At 40.3% G+C, this 22,501-nt stretch overlaps 1 protein-coding gene across 1 annotated transcript in view; it reads right to left on the bottom strand.

Annotated features, from left to right (window-relative positions):
* Window positions 1-22,501, bottom strand: part of LOC125789957 (Krueppel-like factor 7) — a 57,633-nt gene that overhangs the window by 13,041 nt on the left and 22,091 nt on the right. Inside the window, exon 2 of the mRNA XM_049473068.1 lies at window positions 2,113-2,686. Within this exon, the coding sequence (XP_049329025.1) occupies window positions 2,113-2,686 (574 nt within the window). The remainder of the gene's footprint in view (window positions 1-2,112; window positions 2,687-22,501) is intronic.

Here is a 22,501-nt window from a genome sequence, read left to right as displayed (position 1 = left end):
CACTCCACCCCTGATCAGTTCAGTTTGGGTCTTTCCCACACTGACCCTCCTCTGCGCTCCGCTGATTGGCTGTTTCTTCTGAAAGGCGGGACTTTCTCCTTGAACCGGCATCACGATTGGTTTAGAGGCACACCGCGGTCAGTGCCCCGTATCCTTAATAATAAAGTTTTTTAAATTTCAATATAATACGGGAAATTTACGGGAAAGTACTAATACGGGAGGACGGCGGGAACGAGGAGTAAAATACGGTAGTTTCCCGGCCAAAACGGGAGACTTGACAGGTATGGATATAATACACATATCATATCAATGTTATCAAACATCAGCACTTAATTAAACAATTCGTCTGTTAGCTAGCATTGAGCTGATCGCTGTGTTCTGGTATATTGTGAGGTTAATAAACTTTCCTCTAAACTTAAAAATAGTAATTTCCCCAATGTGCCTGAAATCTTCTGCATTTGCTATCCATGTTTTTTTTTGGAGTTGCCATGTTCTCCCATAAACTCAGGAACATTAATGTAGGCATAATGAAGGAAGGATAGGAGATAAGGAGCATTTTAGATTGGGTTTATGTGATAGCGACACCTGTTCAAATTTTAAATCTGACATTCTAAAAACCTGCTTAATAACGGGCCAACTTTTATTTTTTTTCTAAAATACCTCGCTACGGTAACTACGGCCTGCGGGCCATTTGCGGCCTGTTATATTTTTAGAAATGGCCCGCAGGCAGTAGTTTGGACACACCTGATCTAAAGTATAAAACATACTCTGGTTTGTTTGACTCGTTTTGTTTACAGATTAAATCTGAATGTGTTCCTGTATAGCTTTAATATAGTCTTCAATATTAAATTTACACACTGAATGAGAAGAAAAGGTGTGTCCAAACTTTTGACTGGAACAGTATACTGTACAGCGAGACCCTGTTAGCATGTGATGAATTTTGCTAGGATAAGCTATGATCTGCTAAATTGTGTTAAAAGAGGCTGAGGTAACACACACACACACACACACACACACACTCCCTCATGTCTCATTCCAGCCTGGCCATCTATCGCAGGGCAGTTAGTCACTGTGCAGACGGAGGCTGACGGAGGGCTGAGCTCTGCTGGATGGAGATGGAATGTGGAGAGTTATGATCTGCTCGTGGAGCCGGTGATGGAGCACCATCACAACCTTGAGAAAATGCTCACAGCTGGAGAAACTATCACCACATCACCACACTGACGCAAGAACTGAGGTGTTAATTAGGTGGTGTTTTAATTAGAAATGTACAAAAATCTAATCTTTGGTCTGAAAATGAAAACAAACTAAATGATACATCTGGCTTATGTGCCATTTTAATTATAAATGTACCTCAGCAATGCTATTCTAATCACAAATTTATCTCAGCAGTGCTATTCTAACCATACATTTACCTCGGCAGTGCTGTTCTAATCATTAATTTACCTCAGCAGTGCTACTCTAATCATAAATTCACCTCATCAGGGTTATTCTAATCATGAATTTAACTCAGAAGTGGTATTTTAAACATACATCTACCTCAGAAGTGCTATTGTAATTATACATTTACCTCAGAAGTGCTACTCCAACCATACATTTACCTTAGCAGTGCTATTCTAATCATTAATTTACATCAGCAGTGCTATTATAATCATTATTTTACTTCCTCTGTGCTATTCTAATCATACATTTTCCTCAGAAGTGATATTTTATTTATAAATTTAGTGCAGCAATGCTATTCTTATCATACATTTACTTCAGTAGTGCTATTACAATCATACATTTATCTCAGCAGTGCTATTCTAATTATTAATTTACCTTAGCAGTGCTATTCTAATAATTAATTTACCTCAGCAGTACTTTTCTAATCATTAATTTACCTCAGCAGTGCTATTCTAATCATAAATGTACCTCAGCAGTGCTATTCTACTCATTAATTTACCTTTGCAGTGCAATTCGAATCATTATTTTACTTCTGCCGTGCTATTCTAGCCATACATTTACCTCAGCAGTGCTATTTCTTTCTCAGGATGTTCTTTATATATATATATATATATATATATATATATATATATATATATATATATATATATATATGTGTCCATATCGTACCTGTGTGTGTTCTTTGATGTGCCTTCAGGTGTGAGCTCTTGGTGTATACTTTCCGGCAGCCGTTAAACTGGCAGCGATGGACTCTTTTCTTGTTCTCGGCCGAGTCTCCGCCTCCTGCCGCGCACCCCTGATCGCTGTCGCTGTGGCTGCCACTGTGCTCGGGCGAGGCAGGCCTGGCGGCTGCCACCTTCCTGGCCACCAGCTTGAGCATTAACGTGCCGTCGGGCGAGGTGCAGAGTGTGTGAGCAGTTTTGACCAAGTGGCGTCCCAGTTCTGGCGAGGAGGGCGGGGTCAGGGAGGTGACGGCGTTCAGCTGGGCAGCGTTGACGACGCCGGGGCTGAGGTCTGGGCTAGGCAGTACGGCGGACAATGAGGTCAGAGGCTCTCGAGGGGGGCTGAGGAGAGGCGGCGGGGGACTCGGGGGGTCGCTAAAGTTAGACAGCAGAGGGTCCAACATGTTCTCCTCGTCTGTTTTTGTAAAGCCCGGTGAGAGCAGGCAGTCCAGCTCATCTTCGAGAAGGTCAGACAGTCGCTTAGGCTCCGTCTGCAGGTAGCGCTCGAGCTCCAGACACGTCTGCAGAAACAGAGAGGGCTTCTGTTTAGTTATACGAGCAACTGGATCACACTTTACTTCCTAAATATCTTATATATGCAGTTACAACACAGGTGTTATGGCATTCCTGATCATTGTGGAATGACCTAAAGAACAAATTGGGTCAAATTTACTGAGAAATTGATGGACAGTGACTGTAGACACAGGGTCGCTGTACCTTCTGAGTAGCCACTGAGTTGTTAGTGTAGCGGCATGAACTTGGCAATATGATACGAATCACGACATGGGGTTTACGATTAAAAATTGTATAATCTTTATCATATATATTGTCGTTTATCGCTGTCTCTTTGCTGTGAAGATGAGGAAGAAGACACCACAGACACTGCCTTAGGTGTAATACAATTATTTATTACAAAGACTAAGACAATATCTTCAAGGCATTCCTAGGCCAGCCTTGGAGAGAGATGTTTTGCTGATTTGATGTTCCTGCTCTCTTCATGTGCAAGAAGCAAATGGTGAAGAAAAATAAGGCTATGAGAAACAAAGGCAGACAACACAGGACAAAAGCGTGACAATCAGACAAGTCCCCAGTGTGCCACACCATGGCGCATAAAATTTTGCCAGTATTACATAAAATTAAAACCACATGGAGACCAAAGAAAGACAGAATGCTAGGCTGATGTTACTATCCTAGCCCTGTACAGCTTGTATCTTTCAGCTCGAAAACAGACAGTTTTTGAAAAGTTAGGAAAACCAGTAAACTAAAACCTATCTTGATAAGTGATACTGAATGCTTTATTTTATTACATTTAAGTGATGAGGATGGAAACAAAAAATTCAATTCCTCTTTAGCACTGTATATAGCAGAGCACTGTTACTAGAATAATACTGTGTTTTCCAGCCCAACGTGTTTCAAACATAGGGGCATAGTTGCTGAAAAAAAGTCTAGAGGAAACATTGATTCTAGTTCATAAAAAGTCCATTATAAACATGTTCCCCCAACTAATACCTTATGTAACCCATCAGATGTCCTTCAAAGAAGCAGAACACAATGAAAAATCAGTTATTACACAATCTAAACTTAGTCCCTGCACTGCAACTGCATGGCAGTGACTGATGGTTCTGTGCATCTACTACCATGACACTCTGACAGAGAGTAGAGTCTCTCGTTTTTTTTACTCTCTCCCTCTCTCTTTCTCTCTCTCTCTCTATCGTACTCCCTCTCCAGCATGTTATTTGCTTCAGCAGGTCTTCAGAGATAGATGGTTAGACCATGATTGATTACACAGGGCGAGTGGAGCTCTGTGGAGCTGAAGAAACAGAACTGACCTGAATTACCTGCTGAGGACAGGGAGAAAGACAGAGTGAGGGGTGGAGGGAGAGACTAAGAGTGGGGAAAATAACAGACTGAGGAAAAGAGAGAGACAGAATGAGAGAAAAAGAGAAAAAGTGAGAGAAGATGGCAGAGACAAACTTACAGAGAAAAGAAGAGATGGGTATACTGACTCCACCGTATTAGTGTCCAGCCACTAGCTCCAATGTGAGCTCCTATACACTAGAATAGGAGATATCAGTCTATAAACACCCCAATAAACACCCCTATACACTGGAATAGGAGATATTAGCCTAAAAACACCATCAGTAAACACTCCTATACACTAGAAGAGTAGACATTAATCTGTAAACACCCTTACTAAACACTCCATTACACTAGAATAGGAGATATTAGTCTATAAACACCCTCAATAAACACTCCTATACACTAGAGTAGAAGATATTAGTCTATTGACACCCTTAATAAACACTCCTATATACTAGAATAGGAGATATTAGCCTATAGACACCCTTAATAAACACTCCTATATACTAGAATAGGAAATATTAGTCTATAAACACCCTCAATAAACACTCCTATATACTAGAATAGGATATATTATCCTATAGACACCCTTAATAAACACTCCTATACACTAGAATAGAAGATAATATTCTATAAACACCATCAATTAACACTCCTACACACTAGAATGGGAGATATTAGCCTATAAACACTGTGTTACTCTAGAATATGAGATATTAGTCAATAAACACTCTTAATAAACACTCCTATATAATAGAATAGGAGATATTAGCCAATAAACACCCTTAATAAACACTCCTATCTACTAGAATACGAGATATTAGCCTATAAACACCCTAAAAACACTCCTATACACTAGATTAGGAAATATTAGTCCATAAACCTCCTCAATAAACACTCCTATACACTAGATTAGGAGATATTAGTCTAGAAACACCATAAATAAAACACTTCTTTACACTAGAATAGGAGATATTAGTATATAAACACCTTCAATAAACAATTCTATACACTACAATAGAGGATATTAGTCTGTAAACACCCTCAATTAACACTCCAATACACTAGTATAGGAGATATTAGTTTAGACATACCCTCAATAAACACTCCTATACAGTAGAATAGGGGATATTAGTCTATAAACACCCTTAATAAACACTCCTATACAGTAGAATAGGATATATTAGTCTAGAAATACCCTCAAAAAACACACCTATACACTAGAATATGGGATATTAATCTATAAACACCCTCAATAAACACTTATATGCACTAGAATAGGAGATATTAGTCTATAAACACCCTCAATAAACACTCCTGTACACTAGAATAGGAGATATTAGTCTGAAAACACCCTCAATAAACACTCCTATACACTAAAACTGAAGATAACTGAAAATGGTAATCAAATTCTAACATAAAACTTTTAGAACCACATTCTTTCTGCTTTTTAATTCAAGCATTGTTTTTAAGAGCTGTTGAGAAGTGGGTGTTATCACACACTCGGTTTGATCCTGATAGATTTCTTAAAAATAGCAGTGTTTCCCCACCTACTCCTCGTACAGTTTAAGAGCGTAGACTGCACGGACTAAACATTTCATATTCCAGACACAAAACATGGCTGAACAGATTTTGTTGTCATGATTTGGCTTAAATTTGACATTTTCTTTCTGCTAACATCTCAGTCATTCTGCTCTCCTGCTTTTATCACTCATTTGGTCCATCAGACCAGTTCGTCTCTGCCGCTGTTGCTAAGCAATGCAGTGCTCTCCGTTTTTTTTGAGCGACGTCTGCAATTTTGTGAGCGATAAAAGCATTTTAATGTGGGCACTGAACTCAAAGAGGCATGTAAACACAGCCAATATTAGCTCCTGCGCTTCCATTCAGGAGCCACTCTGAAGTTCCTGCCGGTGGGATGCGGCTGCGGCTGCGCTGGTGCTGTTAACCGTGATGGTCTAAGTGCTTGAAAGGATATTGATGTCTTCGGAAAGACTGAGCAGATTTGCTTGAGGGTGATGTTAATAGTAGTGTGCACTTCTCTGTCATTATTTGCAATTTATCTTACTAGTAGGAATGTAAAATGCTTCAGTGTGCTGTGAAGCACTGATTTAAAGTTAGTAATTCAACGCCAGAAGGAATTATGATTAGTGTTGGGCAGTACGGCCAAAAATGCATATCACAGTATTTTTCAAGATTCTGATGGTTTCACAGTATATTACAGTAGTTTTTTTGTATTGTTATTTTTTGCATGACTGGGCTTTAATATAGGTTTGTTAATTACTGTACTGTAAGGAGTACACATAATAAAAAAAATGTCCCACAGAATTATACAATATATGAAGAAATCAGACTTCATTAGCAGAAAAACAGCTGAAGAATAGATAAGACACTTTACCAAAACAATTGGTAAACCACAGTAATATAAAATAAACTAGTAGTCTTGTCACATTGGCAAGATTAGAATACATTACTTTACTTTCCTTGTGTCCAACCAGGTGTGAGTGAGTCACAATAGCCATTCAAAACCAGGAGAGAAGGAGCAGCCATATGTATTATAAATGTCTTTAGTAAAATGAACATATAAATACAACAGTAATGTGAAAAATGGGATGAACAATTTCAGTTTGTGGTGGCTGAAAAGCTTTAGGACAGTTGTGGAGTCCTTTGTAGCATTTGTTTTGTCTTCTACTTAACTTCTGCTTTTTGTTGTGTGCATGACTAGGCTTTAATATAGGTTTGTAAGTTACTGTACTGTTAGAAGTACATAAAATATAAAACATTAAGGCTTTAAATTAAGGCTTTGATTAGTATCGGGTTTTCTTTGTCCCATAAATTCCGCACGGTGCTCCACAGCGCCTCTAGTGGTATGGCGGTATGAGAGAAATGCATACCGGATCTAGTTCCCCCTCCGGTACACCGAATGAACCGGTATACCGCCCAGCACTAAATATATTTATTTATTATATTATTATATCAAATAAAGCATCATTTATTATTTCTGGCCAATATACAATTCTTAAACACCTCAGTCCACCAATAGTGTCACTGATAAAGACACACTGTAAACTGTACAGCAACAGATTCTACAGTTACTGTATCTACAGTTTAAAAGGCTCTTAAAGGGAATGGCAAAGTTATTTTATTTAGTATTCTGTCAACTGTTGATGTAAAAATTGGGTTTGTGCACTGCTGCACATCCTTGTGTGTGTAACGAGCCAAGGTGTATGTGGTACCAAGAAAGCAATGAGCATCTGACTGTTGACGTCTGCCGGTGGCAAAGTGCTTTGATGTTTTTTTTTTTATGTAAAAAAATATAAACGCGAATTTTAATTAAATAATAGAGAAGTGCAATAAAATAAATATATGTTCAGTCAAGTGCTTTTTTACTCTTCATTTTTTATTTTCAAAACTTTTTCAGCACGATTTAAGAGAGATAATGAGTGAGAATGAGTATCTGTTAAAATTCTCAAACAGCAGAATGTCTATATCTGGACTGTTGATGGGGTGTAAGATAGCAACGAGCATCGCAATCCACCCTGCGCAGGGTGTACGTTAGGGCCCTAGAAGTCTGGTAAGACCATCAAATCTACCACGTTTCATATTGTCGATTGATTCCTTCTGGTTGCATGGTCGCTCCAAGAACTCCTGACTGATTATCCAGTCAGACGTACGAGTATAGGCAGTACGATAACGGTGAACGGGCTGAGTGTGTGTGTGTGTGTGTGTGTGCTTGTGTGCGCTTGTGTCGAACTCCTATCTGGACCAATGACATTTAAAAAGCCACGCTGAGCCCAGAAGCTACAGGCTTCTGCTGCACTGCCGCTCCGGACGCTCTCTGGAACATGCCATTGATTTTGCCCTCGCCCTTTGGGGCGTGCATTGGTCAGTGGCGTCAGGTATCCAGCTGCCGATCTGTCGGGCGTGTGACAGTTACACGGGCAGACGCAGCTCTTTGAGAGGGCACGCGTCATCGTGAGGTCGATGCTGTGTTTATGTATGTGTGTGTGTGTACGGGCCTGATGAAGTGAGGGGCAGACAGCGTTCCAGGGTAAACCGCTGGCAGCAGGGTGAAAGTAGGGTGAGGTGGATGAGAATAGCGGCTCAAGCCAGCTGCTCTTTTTTATTTTTCTTATCTTTCTCTCTGCTGCCTCCCCTCAAACCCTCCAGCCCCCCACCATCATAACTGCCCTCCCCCACAGGCCCGGAGGTACTGACATTCAGAGGATATTGTTACTGAAAATGGCAGCAAATTTCAGTTGTCTCCAGTACGTGGACGACGGCTTCAGCTCAGACTGTCTGCCCCAGAGCCGACGAGCCAGTTTCATGTTAAGTAAGCGATGCTGTAACAAAACACACTGGGCCCTATATATTAAGTTTTGTAAAGGAAGCTATGTTAATTGTTGGTGTATCTCTTTTTAAGGTCTATTATTTACATTCTTCAGCTGTGTTTCTGCTAATAAAGTCTGATTTCTTCATATCTTGTGTAATTTTGTGGGACAAATCATCATGCAAAAAAATAAAAAAATAAATACAAATACTGTGATGAACCCAATCATTAGTAAGAAAACTCAAGCCTATAGTTACAATTCCAACCTGCTGAAACCAAACCCAAGCTCAGATAAAGCCAACAGAGACCCCCTGTTGCTGTTTCCCACCCTGTCTCAGAATCTGTCAACCCAGGCGAGATTTGTAGCGATAAAGCGAGTCTCGTCTGACATGCCCTGCAGCAAACGATGCTGTGAATACGAAAGTGGGGGAATGGAAAGCTAGTGTCGCTGATTTCACCGCAGCCTGGCTCTCGGGAGAACTTGGCCCCGAGCCGTGGTTGGGTGCTGGCACTGGGGTCCGAGGCTTGGCATTTAGTTGTCATTTGTGGAGTGATGAACCTGGTGTTGGAGCAGTCATTATGGTGGATCTGGTGGCAGTGTGACATGCCTGTCTGTGCTAGTCTGTCCCACCATGCAATTATCTCCACCGCATCTGTACACCTGTGACAATGTGTCAGTCCTTGTCTTGTCTCTGTGTCCTCACATGAGCCTTCTTTTCCTGTTGGAGGGTTTTAACTCCAGTACTGAGCTAGCTTGCATGTGTGGGGCCACGAACATTCCAGTTCCAGGTTCCAGTTCATTGGCTCTGCTACAGTTCAAGGCAATAATCCAAATTATTGGGTGACTGTGCTTGTGACCATATATATATATGCCACAAATAAGGAAACAACAATCCATTATATTGATCTTTAAATTGACCAAAAATACATGTATACACTTCCTGGCCAAAAAAAAAAAAGTCGCACACTCTAATATTTGGTTGGATCGTCTTTACCTTTGATTGCAGCACACTGCTTTCACTGTGGCATTGTTTCAATAAGTTTCTGCAGTGTCACAATATTTATTTCAATCCAGGTGTGCATTAATTTTTCACCAAAATCTTGCAGCAGCATTGATGATGGTAGAGTCTGACCACTGCACAAAGCAGCTCTTCTCCATCCAGCACATCCCAAAGATTCTCAATGAGGTTAAGGTCTGGACTCTGTGGTGAACTCTCTCAATCCATGTGTGAAAATGATAAATGATGATCTCATGCTCCCTGAACCCTGATCTCTTTCACAATTCCAGCACCATGAATCCTGACATTATCATCTAGGAATATGGCCGTGCCATCAGGGAAGAAAAAAATCCATAGATGGAATAACCCGGTCTATATTCAGTATATTCAGGTAGTCAGCTGACCTCATGCTTTTGTAATGTGTGCAGCATGTGGTTTTGGATTGTCTTGTTGAAAATGGCATGAATGTACAGGGTTTGGACAGTGAAACTGAAACACCTGGTTTTAGAGCACAATAATTTATTGTGGTGACGGACAGTTCTGGTGGAAACAGGAGAGTTGAGGTGCACATTAAATTCTGCTGTGATTTGATCAGCCGTGGTTTTATGTTTTTTGGAAACAATCCGGGTTAGCACCCGAACATCCCTTTCAGACAGCTTCCTCTTACAGCATCCACAGTTAATCCTGTTGAATGTGGTTGGTCCTTCTTGGTGGTATGCTGACATTACCCTGAATACCGTGGCTCTTGATACATCACAAAGACTTGCTGTCTTGGTCACAGATGCGCCAGCAAGACGTGCACCAACAATTTATCCTCTTTTGAACTCTGGTATATCACCCATAATGTTGTGTTCATTGCAATATTTAGAGCAGAACTGTGCTCTTACCCTGCTAATTGAACCTTCACACTCTGCTCTTACTGGTGCAATGTGCAATTAATGAAGATTGACCACCAGGCTGCTCCAATTTAGCCATGAAACCTCCCATATTAAAATGACTGGTGTTTCAGTTTCATTGTCCACCCCTTTACTTGGAAAATTGTGAACTTCCTGTAAACTGGCCAATACCCTCCGTAATTAGCACCTTGAGTAATCTTGGACTTCTGTAGTGTTAGCATGCTGGCTACTGGACTTCTCCAACACCTCTACCACAGTGTTAGTATGACCTGGCTAACCAGTCAGCAGATCTCTACAAAATCAAGCCCTTTCACCAGTTCTGTGGACCCAAGTACTGTTAGCTAACTGAGTGGAACAGCAGCAGCCAGACCTGGCCTGCAACACCGAGAGACTGATAGGTAGGGAAGCTCACTGATAGCTCATTGATCTGTAATGTTAGACTCAGGCCGAGAGGTGGGGGACAGACACACAGATCACCACCTGCCAGAGCTTTGATTTGGGAGGGGGGTTCACCGGCCAGCTGGCTGAGAGACTATCTCCACTCCAGGGGCAGCGGGAGATCAATAGGACAGGGGGAGGAGGAGGAGGTGGGACAGGGTAGGTGTGATGTCATCAGCACTAGTGCTCACTACTCATTTAATCCTGCACATTTGATGTTTTACAGCATCAGCAGTGCCTAAAAATATCACCTGCAGAAATCTTAGCATCACATGCAGCTTCAAATATAAAGACTGGATATGCAGTATATACACAGCTCTGGAAAAAAAATAAGAGACCACTTGATTTTACCAAATTAAAAACCTCTGGAATATAATCAAGAGGAAGATGGATGATCACAAGCCATCAAGCCAAGCTAAAGGCATAAAGTTATCCAAAAGCAGTGTGTAAGACTGGTGGAGGACAACATGATGCCAAGATGCATGAAAACTGTGAATAAAAACCAGGGTTATTCCACCAAATATTGATTTCTGAACTTTATAAATATGAACTTGTTTTCTTTGCATTATTTGAGGTCTGAAAGCTCTGCATCTTTTTTTGTTATTTCAGCCATTTCTCATTTTCTGCAAATAAATGCTCTAAATTACAATCTTTTTATTTGGAGTTTATTTGGGAGAAATGTTGTCTGTAGTTTATAGAATAAAACAACAATTTTTATTTTACTTAAACATAAACCTATAACTAGCAAAATCAGAGAAACTGATTCAGAAACTGAAGTGCTCTCTTGATTTCTTACAGAGCTGTATATATTTAGTGCCCCCCTAAAGATTTCTTTCATTTTTGCTTTTTTGTCATACTGATATTTTTCTGATTATCAAACAAACTTTAATATCAGCCAAAGATAAGAAAAGATTTGCATACATATAAAAAGCTTCCCTTGAATCAATATTTCTTGATTTTACAGGTCTGGTTGTGGTTAGTAGTAAAATTTAAAAGTGTGATTAATCACAGTTAATTTATAGGGGAGCCAAACACTTCTTCACAATGGACTAGATTGGTTTGGATAGTTTTTTCTCTTAATAGATGTAAGTATAATTTAAAAACTGCTTTTTTATATTTACCAAGGTTAAATTTGTCTGTCATTAAAGTTTGTTTTATAATCTGAAAAATGTAAGTATAACAAAAATGCAGAAACAAATAAGTCTATAAGCGGAAAACACTTTTTCACGCCTTTTTATGTTCTGTATTTCTAATGTACATCATTATTTGTAAGTCGCTTAGAATACATGAGCCTGCTAAATGCATTGTAATGTAAAATACTTTTTAAAGAAATGGTAAGTAACTGGTATCACAGAGCATTATGATGTGGACCATCGTTGGCTACATCTCCTCAGTGCTCGACCGGTGGATCACTCCTCTAAACAGGAGCGTATCCGGCGGCAGGGGGTTTCGCTGAATACGGGCTAATGCCTGCTGACACTTCTAAGCAGCCGTAAAAAGCAGAGCCGGCACTCGTGAAATGGATCCTGAACAGGCCTGTTGACATAAGCATTAATAGAGCTGGAGGCACTGCAGAGAGAAACAATGAGCCCGGATACAGAGACCAACGTTACCGCTGAGGAAATTTATCACTGAGGAGTAACTGTGGTCCTGTTTTACCTCCTCATCCAATTAAATTATTAGAGAAATTATTAGAGAAATCTCCTAATGTAAATGATTTGCACAATAATTCAACAGACAGGTTGGTTAAACTGATTTGATTTTAGTCTTCTTTTTGATTGTATTTCACTAATATATACACTTACAATACTATGAAATTAAATGGAGAAATAAAAATCTTGTAAAAATGTTGTACAGCCTACAACACCAAGAAAAGGTTGTTAATATATAAAAATATATTATCTTTTGTACACAGATCCCAATTTGAATGTATATGTGTCAACAAAGTTTCACTAAACTCAGAGTAGTTGAGTAACAGTTGGTGGTCACATGGTCTAAGACGCTGCCACTATGATCAGGAAATCGCTTGTTTGAATCCTGGTCATGCACCTTGCCAGAGTCCGAGAGAACAATTGTCCTTGCTCTCTCTGGGTGGGTACAGTAGATGGCACTCTTTCCTCTCATCACTCCTAGGGTGATGTGGATCAGCACAAGGCTGCGTCTGTGAGCTGATGTATCAGAACCGAGTCGCTGCACTTTCCTTCGAACATTAGCGCTGTGATGCTACTCAGTTCGTAAAAAAAAGAGGCGGAGTCTGACTTCACATGTATCAGAGGAGGCGTGTGCTAGTCTTTTTTAACCTCTGTTGTGGCATCACTAGTGATGGGGGATGTACAGCAAGTGTAGCAGCTGAAAGGGTGGTATGATAGGCCTAGCTCAATTGGGAGAAAAATGGAAGAAAATATCTAATATATGTAGTTAGTTTATAAATGTATTGGGTTTACAGTGTAAGGGTTGTAGGTTAACCAGTTTATGGAATATTTACTAACATTGTATTGTCACTATTTAGCCCTATACGGACAAGATTAGTTTCTCAGTGGGACATCTGTGAAAAATATTTCACACTTCTACTTAGTGATAAAACTCCTGCATCCAGCATACAATTGAAAAAACTGGAGGACCAGTGAGTTTTTTTGGTTTTCTCGGTCACATGACATTGCGTTCAGTAGCTTCTCCATTTCCACTCGCTGTTGTGTTTTTAACGCAGATCTCCGTGGAAACGCATGGCCAAAGTGTATACAGTGCGCGGCAGTTGTCAAATTGCTATTTTATTAAACACGAGGTGACGAAACTCAAAGATGTGCATCCGAACGGGACTAAAATTACCAGAGGACCACAGTCAGAGAAAAACAGTAGATAATTCAGCCTGTAATTTTCTCAGAGGACGTCTGAGAAAAACACAAACATGGCTGTTCTGGACGAGAATAAAATCACAGAGGACCCCAGAGCCCCCTGAGAAACTAATGCCCTTTGGATAGGGCTTAATATGTACGATATGTGAATTGATTTATGGACAAGAGATAAAAAAACATACTAGTAAATAACACAGCGCCCTCTAGTGGATTTTTTATTAGTCTAATGTAACTCTGGCATTGGTATAGAACCTACAATCAGGTTGAATTCACTTCAGCACCTTCTTTATAAGGAAGCATTTAAATAAGTAACTTAAATGCTCTCTATCAAGCGGTTAAGCAAAAGTTAACGGATTGAAGATGCTATCTCAGACGTGTACGAGGACTCGGCGGGCGACGCACATTTTGCCGCTGATAACGACATGCTAGCTATGTAGCGACTATAACATAACAGCAATTAAGGAATGCACCCAGGCCGCTGCACACTTTTACGAGCTGAAGGCAGATAAACCTCTCCGAGTGCCCCGGCTCCTCCTGTGTTTTAGCGTGCTAATCTCGTGTTAGCGCCTGAAGGGGGAAGGCTGAGTAATTAGCAATAAAACAAGCGCTCTGATGGCTCTGGATCAATCAGCGCTGGGCCGTTTGATGCTGGGTTTAATGCGTGGGTGAAGGAGGGGTGTGGGGGCGGGTTCAGGGTGATGTTTCTGGAGGCACACTCTAACCAATAAACTTAAGAAAATCTATTAGCTGATAAATAAAAGCCAAACCCAGAGATTTAAGAGTTTGAGGAGCACATCGTCTTCTAGCATCCTATTAAAATGGTCTGAAACTGAGGGCTTTTTCACACTTAATGTTGGCTTGCTCTTCAAGTTTGTAACATTGATGGCTTTTTCCTTTGGTTTGGGTTTTCCTTTTGTTTGGTTTGTTTTCAGACATGGAAAAACCCAAGTGCATTAATGCATCACATATTGGTCAGACCTGTCTGGGACGGGGTTAAGAAAGTAAACACAGGAAGAAGGCCATGTGTTCTGGATTATGCAGTATTTTAATAGATTAAAAAATGTAGTCAAATTAATCACAATGGAAATATTTTTCTTCCTTAAGACTAAGCTTTTAATAATGGGTATTTAAATGTGAATAAAATAATCAGTGTTGGAAAAACTTAGTTTTGTATTATTGGCGCCAATCCCTTATAAAATAATTGTATTAATCACAACAATGTTCTGTGACTAAATCGTGGATAAAATCGTGATTATTATTTTTTTAACTGCGTTTTTAGGAAGGGGACAATAAATAATAGTGTAGTGTGGTTAACAGATGGCAGACTAGATCCTTTTTTTACTGTTTCATAATACTAGATATTATATATAATCAGGGTAGATTTAATACTTTTTAAATTAGAACATTGTAGTGGCTTAGTTTTACTGAGTTTAACTAAGAATTTTAATGGAGAAAATAAACATGCGTCAAGTAATTAATTTGTGCAAAAAAAAAAAAAAGTGTGTTAAAGTTTCCAGATTATTTGCATGTGTTAATGCATTAATATTGACAGCCCTTATTTCAATGTAATTTACTATGGCGTGACAGAGATGCATTAGCTATTAGCTGTAACTGTAACTAATATGGGTATTAAATCAGGTTAAACTGCACCTGAACAGCCATAAAGACCTAAAAAAAAAATGCAAAACCATCAAACCTGCAGAGAACAGCTGATAGTTGGGTCAGATCAATGTCAAATTACAGAAATTCTAAACACAAACAAATCACTCCAGAGTTCATTTAAAACCGGATCAAGACCTTTTGTTTCTTGTGGGTCTTGGTGTGGCTGTTTTGGTCTGAACCAGTGTACATTTAGGGTATTTATACCAATCCAGTCCTGCAGGTGTAAAAATACCCTGAGTCCGCACAGTAGGATTTATTTAACAAAAGTTGTTTCTTGTGATTTTTGAAAATGTGCATAAAATAGTATTTAAAAAAAAATCTCAACTAGGATAAGGTGAATAAGTTAGCAAATTGTAGTACATACCAACCTATACTCTCTATACTGGGCCGGATACTTGCAGTGGCTTTTCTCTTATCTGATTGTGGCCAGTGACTGGAAAAGGCTGGACCCTCATCCAGAACTGTCTGGTGCATTTGCACTCCCAGATGTATGGGAGGCACAGAAATACTAAAATCCTATACATATTAAATACACAGCAATGCAGCTCAGCAACAGCCAGACTGGAATTTGTATGAAGGTCCAGATGGTCCAAAATAAGGTTCAGTGCACTACTTCTTTATTTTCCTGTTTACTGTCCCAGTTCAGAGTCCCCAACCCAGACTCACAGCCACACCAGGGCCAGACGCTTCATCAGCAAAACCCCCGTCTCTGAAGCAGAGTCAGTCTGTATGAATCCAGCCTGGCATCCTGCTCACCCTCTTTCTCTCAGAGCCAGCTGCCTGCACTGCTGTCACTGTCAGTCTAATTCTGATGCTGAGGAAATGCCATCTGAATAAAAAAATCCAGCAGGTGATTTACTATCAACACAGCTGTATAAATACATTCATCTGACTTCAGATCAATATAGTCCCGCAGAGCGACTATGAAAAATTTGGGTGTCCCAGTTAATAGGTTACAAAAAAAACCCGAAAAAGACAAAGATATACATGAGCATGACAAAACACAGACATTAATATAAATATTATATTATATTATAAAGTTATTTTCACCAGGGTGAGGTAGATCCATACAAACTGCAGAACAGAATGATTAAATATGGTTTTTGAAAAATTACAAGTTAGCAAGCTGTCAGAGCCTCCTATACTCCCTACATTACCCTATACTTACCCCCTATATGGCTCTATGCAACCCTATACTAACCTATACTCCCCTATATTACAATATATTTTCTATATCCTTATACTATCGTATACTATCTTCTATCCTATAATATCAAATACTACCCTTTCTAGCCTATACTTCCCTATACATCCTATACTGCTCTATACAATCCTATACACCCTATACTAGCCTTTAATCCCCTATATTTTCTTTATCCTTATACTATCATATACTTCTTATACAACCCTATACTCCCTGTGCCAGCCTATACTCCCCTCTACACCCTATATTCCCCATAATAGCCAATACTCCTTATACTAGCCTATAACCTCCATACTCCCCTATACACCCTATACTGCCCCATACTTCCCATAATGACCAATACTCCTTATACTAGCCTATAACCCCCATACTCCCCTATACACCCTATACTGCCCTATACTTCCCATAATGACCAATACTCCTTATACTAGCCTATAACCCCCATACTCCCCTATACACCCTATACTGCCCTATACTTCCCATAATGACCAATACTCCTTATACTAGCCTATAATCCCCCATACTTCCCTATACACCCTATACTATCCTAATTACTACCCGATACTACCATATACACCCTACTGTAATATATTCTAGCCTGTATTAATCAATACTACCCTATGCTAATATGTACGACCACATTATCCCTTATACTCCAATACATAATCCACTTCAACAGGATTTTTTGCACACTCTGTAATCAAATGTATAGTTACTTTCATTACTAACCTGTAATAACATTTACTATCCTATTCTCCTCTGTATGCCATTAACTAGCCAGTACTCTGTATACTAGCCTATACTATACTTCCCTATACTCTCCTATATACCCCTATACTAGTCTATACTTTCTTGTACTCTATACACAACCATATACTTATTATTCTAACATATATTAGCATATACTTATCAATACTGCTTTATACTACTTTTCACAACCACATTCTCCCCTAAACATAACCCAATTTTACAGGATTTTAAACACTCTTTGTAATCAAATGCAATTACTTTCTATACTAGCCTATACTAGCATTTACTTCCTTTTACTCTCCTGTATGTCCTATAGTTGCCAATACTCCATATACTACCCTAATACTACTTCCTTATACTCTCTACACATCCATATACTCATTTATACTATACTAGCATAAACTAATCAATACTATGCTATACCACTAGTCACAACCACATTCTCACCTATACACCCCTATGCGTAATCCAATTAAACATGATTATTTTTACACTCTCTGTAATCAAATGCTGTTACTTTCTATACTAACCTATATTACACTTTACTACCCTGTACTCCTTATACGTCATGTGCTCCCCCCTATATTAGCATACACTGTACATTCTATGCTCGCTATACTCTTTTTACACCAGCATATGCATCTTATATTAACCTATACTTGTTTTTGCTACTTTTACTAGCATATACTACCCAATACTACTATATACTACTACCCAATAGCACAGTCCCGTGGAGCAACTACAAAACAGGGGGTGACCCAGTGCTCTTGATTTTATGGTTAACAGGCTAAAATGTTGTGATCATGCTGTGAAAAGAGCCCATGAGCTTTAAGTCCTTCAGTAAGAGTGAAGCTGAAAAAGCTCAGTCCAGAGAGGGATAATCCTGCCGACTACGCCAAGTCAGGACGAGATCTTACTTTAACTGGATTTGGCCACGCTGAAGAGTGTACATGTCTGTGTGTGTGTGTGTGTGTGTGTGAGCTGGCTAGCAGGACACCCACCCCTGGCAGTGTTAACTAATCAGATCACGATGAAGCCAATGTTGATTAAAGCTCTCACTGAGCATTAGGCTCCTGTATGTGTAGAAAGCACCGAGGTGTGAAAAGACAGGGGGTGGCGGTGGTCCCTTAAACTCAGGGTTAACAGTGCGTTACCCAAGAAGCAGCACTTGCCCAAATCATTTAGAAGCATTTCTATTGGTCCTTTCATCACTGCTGGAATTTGGAAACAATATAAGGAACAACTGCCACTTTGGATTATATTAAAATGTGAAAAATCAGGTAAATGAAGGTTTTTATGTGACACCAATGATATGCAAGTTCATAAGCAGGGATGTAACAAAATAAAATTTCACAGCTTTGTTCGAGACTGTGGTTGGCATGTTGGCGTTTTGAAGTGGCCCAAACCAAATGCGTTAAAGAGCAGCGCTTCACAGGAAGTTTCAGTTTTATCTGTTGAAGCATCACAGGAGCTATTAAGTGTTTTCCAGTGTTTTCAGCTGGACTCATCATGAATGTGCTCCAGCTCACTGTTAAAGAGCACATTATTCAGTCATGCCCAAGTCTGTGCCCTTGTAAAAATATATGTAAGAAAGAAAACATAGTATTTATTTTTTCAATTATACACAACATATTGCAAAAACTGATGCACCATCTCGTCTTAAAGAAAGTGCACTGTTTTTATTCCGATTTTTCTGTGATTTATCTAATTACACTCTTTAAAATGAATGTGGAGTTAGTATTCTTTGTTATGCAACTATAATTGTAACTATGTAAGCATCATGCTTGGACTGCTTCTACAAACATGGGTCTCAGGCTCTCAGGAGCTCAGTGAACTCCAGCACTGTGGTACCGTGATAGGATGCAGCACCTGTGCAACAAGTCCAGTTGTGAAATTTCACTACTCACTACTAAATATTCCACAGCCAACTGTCAGTGATATTATAACACAGTGGAAGAGACTGGGAACGACAGCGACTCGCTCTTCAGAGTTCATCACTACACACCTCTAAACTTTATGTAGTTTCAGATTAGTTCAACATCAATGAGGCCCATGCAGCTTTCCATCAGCTGCCGGAGAAATGAGAGAGCGTAATTGGCCTTGCCCTCTCCAGGTGGGTAGATGGCGCTCTTTCCCCAGGTAATTTCGGCGTCTGTGAGCTGATGTATCGGAACTGAGTCGCTGCACTTTTCTCCGAGTGCGCTGTGATGCTACTTGGCAAAAGAGGCGGAGTCTGACTTGACATGTATCAAAGGAGGCGTGTGCTTGTATTCACCCTCCTAGTGTTGGGGCATCACTAGTGGTAGGAGGAGTGCAGCTGAGTGGGTGGGATTATCAGCATAGCTTAAAAGAACAGTAGAACACAGATAACTTTATGGAATTGGCTTCATTTTCATGGCCGGGCAGCTTCATTCATGCAAGCCTTACATCACCAAACACAGCAATGCAGGCCAGCGGATACTTTTGTTCATATTGTGTAAATATGGAACTACACCATACTTATGGTTATCAAAGCGATAACTGGGACTTCTAGCACCAAAGTTAGCTCTGAATGTCACAGTGAAGTTCTCACAGAGATCAGACAGTAAAAGCTCCAGAGTTCTAATTCTCATGTGCACGCGCTGTTTGAAGCAGCCTATTGTAGAAACGGCTTACGGAATACACCAGTTATCATACAAGGCCAAAAAAGTGCCCGTCAATGGAACATTAAAAGCTTCAGATAAGAAAAAACAGCAGACCCCCGCCAATCCCAACGTTACTCCAGCGAGCATCAGACGAGCCCGTCTCCGCCGCTAGCCCTCCAGCATCACAGCCCGCAGCCCCGCAGTCAGATTTTCAAGTGGGAAACTGACAATTGTAGCCCATTTATCAGCGCCTAGCATGGACCCGTCATCGATATTCTCTGCGGTGCTCTCCTCTCGCCTCTTTGATTTGCATTACAAAGGCTGGGATCAAAGGGCCTCAGTGTAGCTGGCCTGCAGCGAACATCCCTTTGTGCTGAGTTATTGTGTTGTTATGCGCCGCACATTCGACACAGCGCAACAGGCCTGCCAGCCGTGCCAGCGCTCGCCCCAGTCCAGCCGGGGATGCAGATGGTACAGTTCTGCAGCATCCCTGCACTCACAGATAATCCGGGGACAGGTGGTTGAGGAACACGTCAAAAAACAGAAAAACAGGTCGAGAAAATTTGCACCTCACACATTAATATAATATACAGGGGTTGGACAATGAAACTGAATCACCTGCCATTTTAGTGTGGAAGGTTTCATGTTTAAAAGAGGACAAATTGTTGGTGCACGTCTTGCTGGCGCATCTGTGACCAAGACAGCAAGTCTTTGTGATGTATCAAGACCCACGGTATCCAGGGTAATATTAGCATACCACCAAGAAGAACGAACCACATCCAACAGGATTAACTGTGGACGCTGTTAGAGGAAGCTGTCTGAAAGGGATGTTCGGGTGCTGACCCGGATTTATAGTACTAAAACTATAACTACAGTTAAAACTTAAAAGAAGTAACCAGAAAAGGGCAAACCTACCAAAGTGGTTGCTATGGTAATGTTAAGTGGTTGCTCCAGTGTTGTTAAGCGGTTGCTTATGTAACCCAAGTTGTTTCTATGGTGTTGCTAAGTGATTGCTATGTGATAGGAGCTGTTTATAGGTGGCTACTATACAGTCGCTATGGTGTCTGTAAGGTGTGGTAAGTTATGGTATGCCAAGAGGCTTCTATTAAGTTAAGCTAAATGGTTACTTAATGGTTGCTGTGGCACTGCAAAGTGGTTGCTATGGTGTTCATAAATGTTAACTAGGTGGTTGCTGTGTATTCGCAATGGTGTAACTAAGTGAAAGTACAGAGTTGATGCACCACGCTGTTGCACCATGGTTTTTCTTCTGAAGGACTCTATTTTTCGCACTTAAAATCTGTGAATTTTTCAAAAATCGACAGTTCGCCTTATAATCCAGAATTATAATTATAAATTCTACCAGTCAGGTTGTAAGAAGCAGCCTAAAGAGAGAAATATGTGTCCAGCACTTGTTTGACTTTAAAAGAAGATGTTTTTTTTTCCAAGAATACATTTTCCCATTAGAAGGGAAACATGGCGACACCCTTGTTCCTTACTAGTGTTGCGACTTATGTATAAAAAAATAAACCAGAAAATAGACGTTCAATGATAGTGCACCTTATAATACGGTGCGCCTTATAGTCCATAACATTCGATAGTTGCTATAGTATCCCAGGTGGCTGCTGTGGTGTTATTACATGGTAACCATGGAATCTGAGGTGGTTGTTATAGTGGCTACTACAGTATGGAAAGCATTTCAGACAGTTTCCAAGATGATGTTAAGTTGTTTACTAGGATGTTGCAATGATGTAATAATAAAATATATGCATATATATAATATTACTAATAATAAAAAGCACAAAATAATATATTATAAATAATATACAGTAACTCAGGATAATTGCAACGTATTGCAATGCACAGCTGTAATAAGGAGTAATAAGCTAATGAAGAAGAATAGCGGGCTTATATATCATCTCCAGCTCCTCCATTATTTCCTGCTAAAAAAAGAAGCGCATGCTGGTAGTGCTGCTTAAAAATTGAACACATCCACTCTGCAATTACGAGCAGGAGGACCTGAAGGAAGCCGCCCGGCGCTGGTCTTCATGTTCATTTCAGCTCAGACACGCAAGGCTGCTCGTCTCCGCTGCAGGTTCATCGAGTTCAACGCAGTGCGAACACAAGCGTCGCGCTCCCCCCGAGGCCATTCTCAATCCATACCAACGACTGGCGCTCGGCCAACTGCCTACGGGTCTTAATGTGGACGCCGGGCGGTGACGGGGCTGAGGCAGATTGATGGGCAGGACTGAGACGAAGAAAATGATCCATAATATACTCCCCCCCCTTTCTCCACCTTAAAAGCCGCCTTAAGATGCTTTTAGTCAGGTTGACCCCGGCTAGCGTGATTAGCATTGAGAGTAACTGATATGTGTGAGTCACTTGTTTTGAATGAAGATGCTACGCTAGTCGGTTGTTCTCTCAGCAGGTGGCTTTAGTTTCAGCTCTTCCTCAGCAATGATACGAGAGCCAAGGCCAAGGGCAACAGCAGAATCTGGAGATTTTAGATTTTAGTGACTCATTTTAACATGCTAGTGTTGTAGAGCACTACTGGATTCACGGCTCTACTGTGACAAAAAACAGACACAAGTCTTCTGGGAAATGGTGTTCAGCTTTTTTCTCATGATGTGGATGGTTTCAATCCAACCACAGCCAGTGTACAAAAGATGGTATGAAACCTCCATAAGGCTTTCATGACAACCAATATAAAAGTACACAGATATTTAAA

The sequence above is a fragment of the Astyanax mexicanus genome, unplaced genomic scaffold, assembly GCF_023375975.1.
Source record: "Astyanax mexicanus isolate ESR-SI-001 unplaced genomic scaffold, AstMex3_surface scaffold_33, whole genome shotgun sequence".
NCBI lineage: Eukaryota > Metazoa > Chordata > Actinopteri > Characiformes > Acestrorhamphidae > Astyanax > Astyanax mexicanus.
This window is presented reverse-complemented; position numbering and strand designations above follow the sequence as displayed.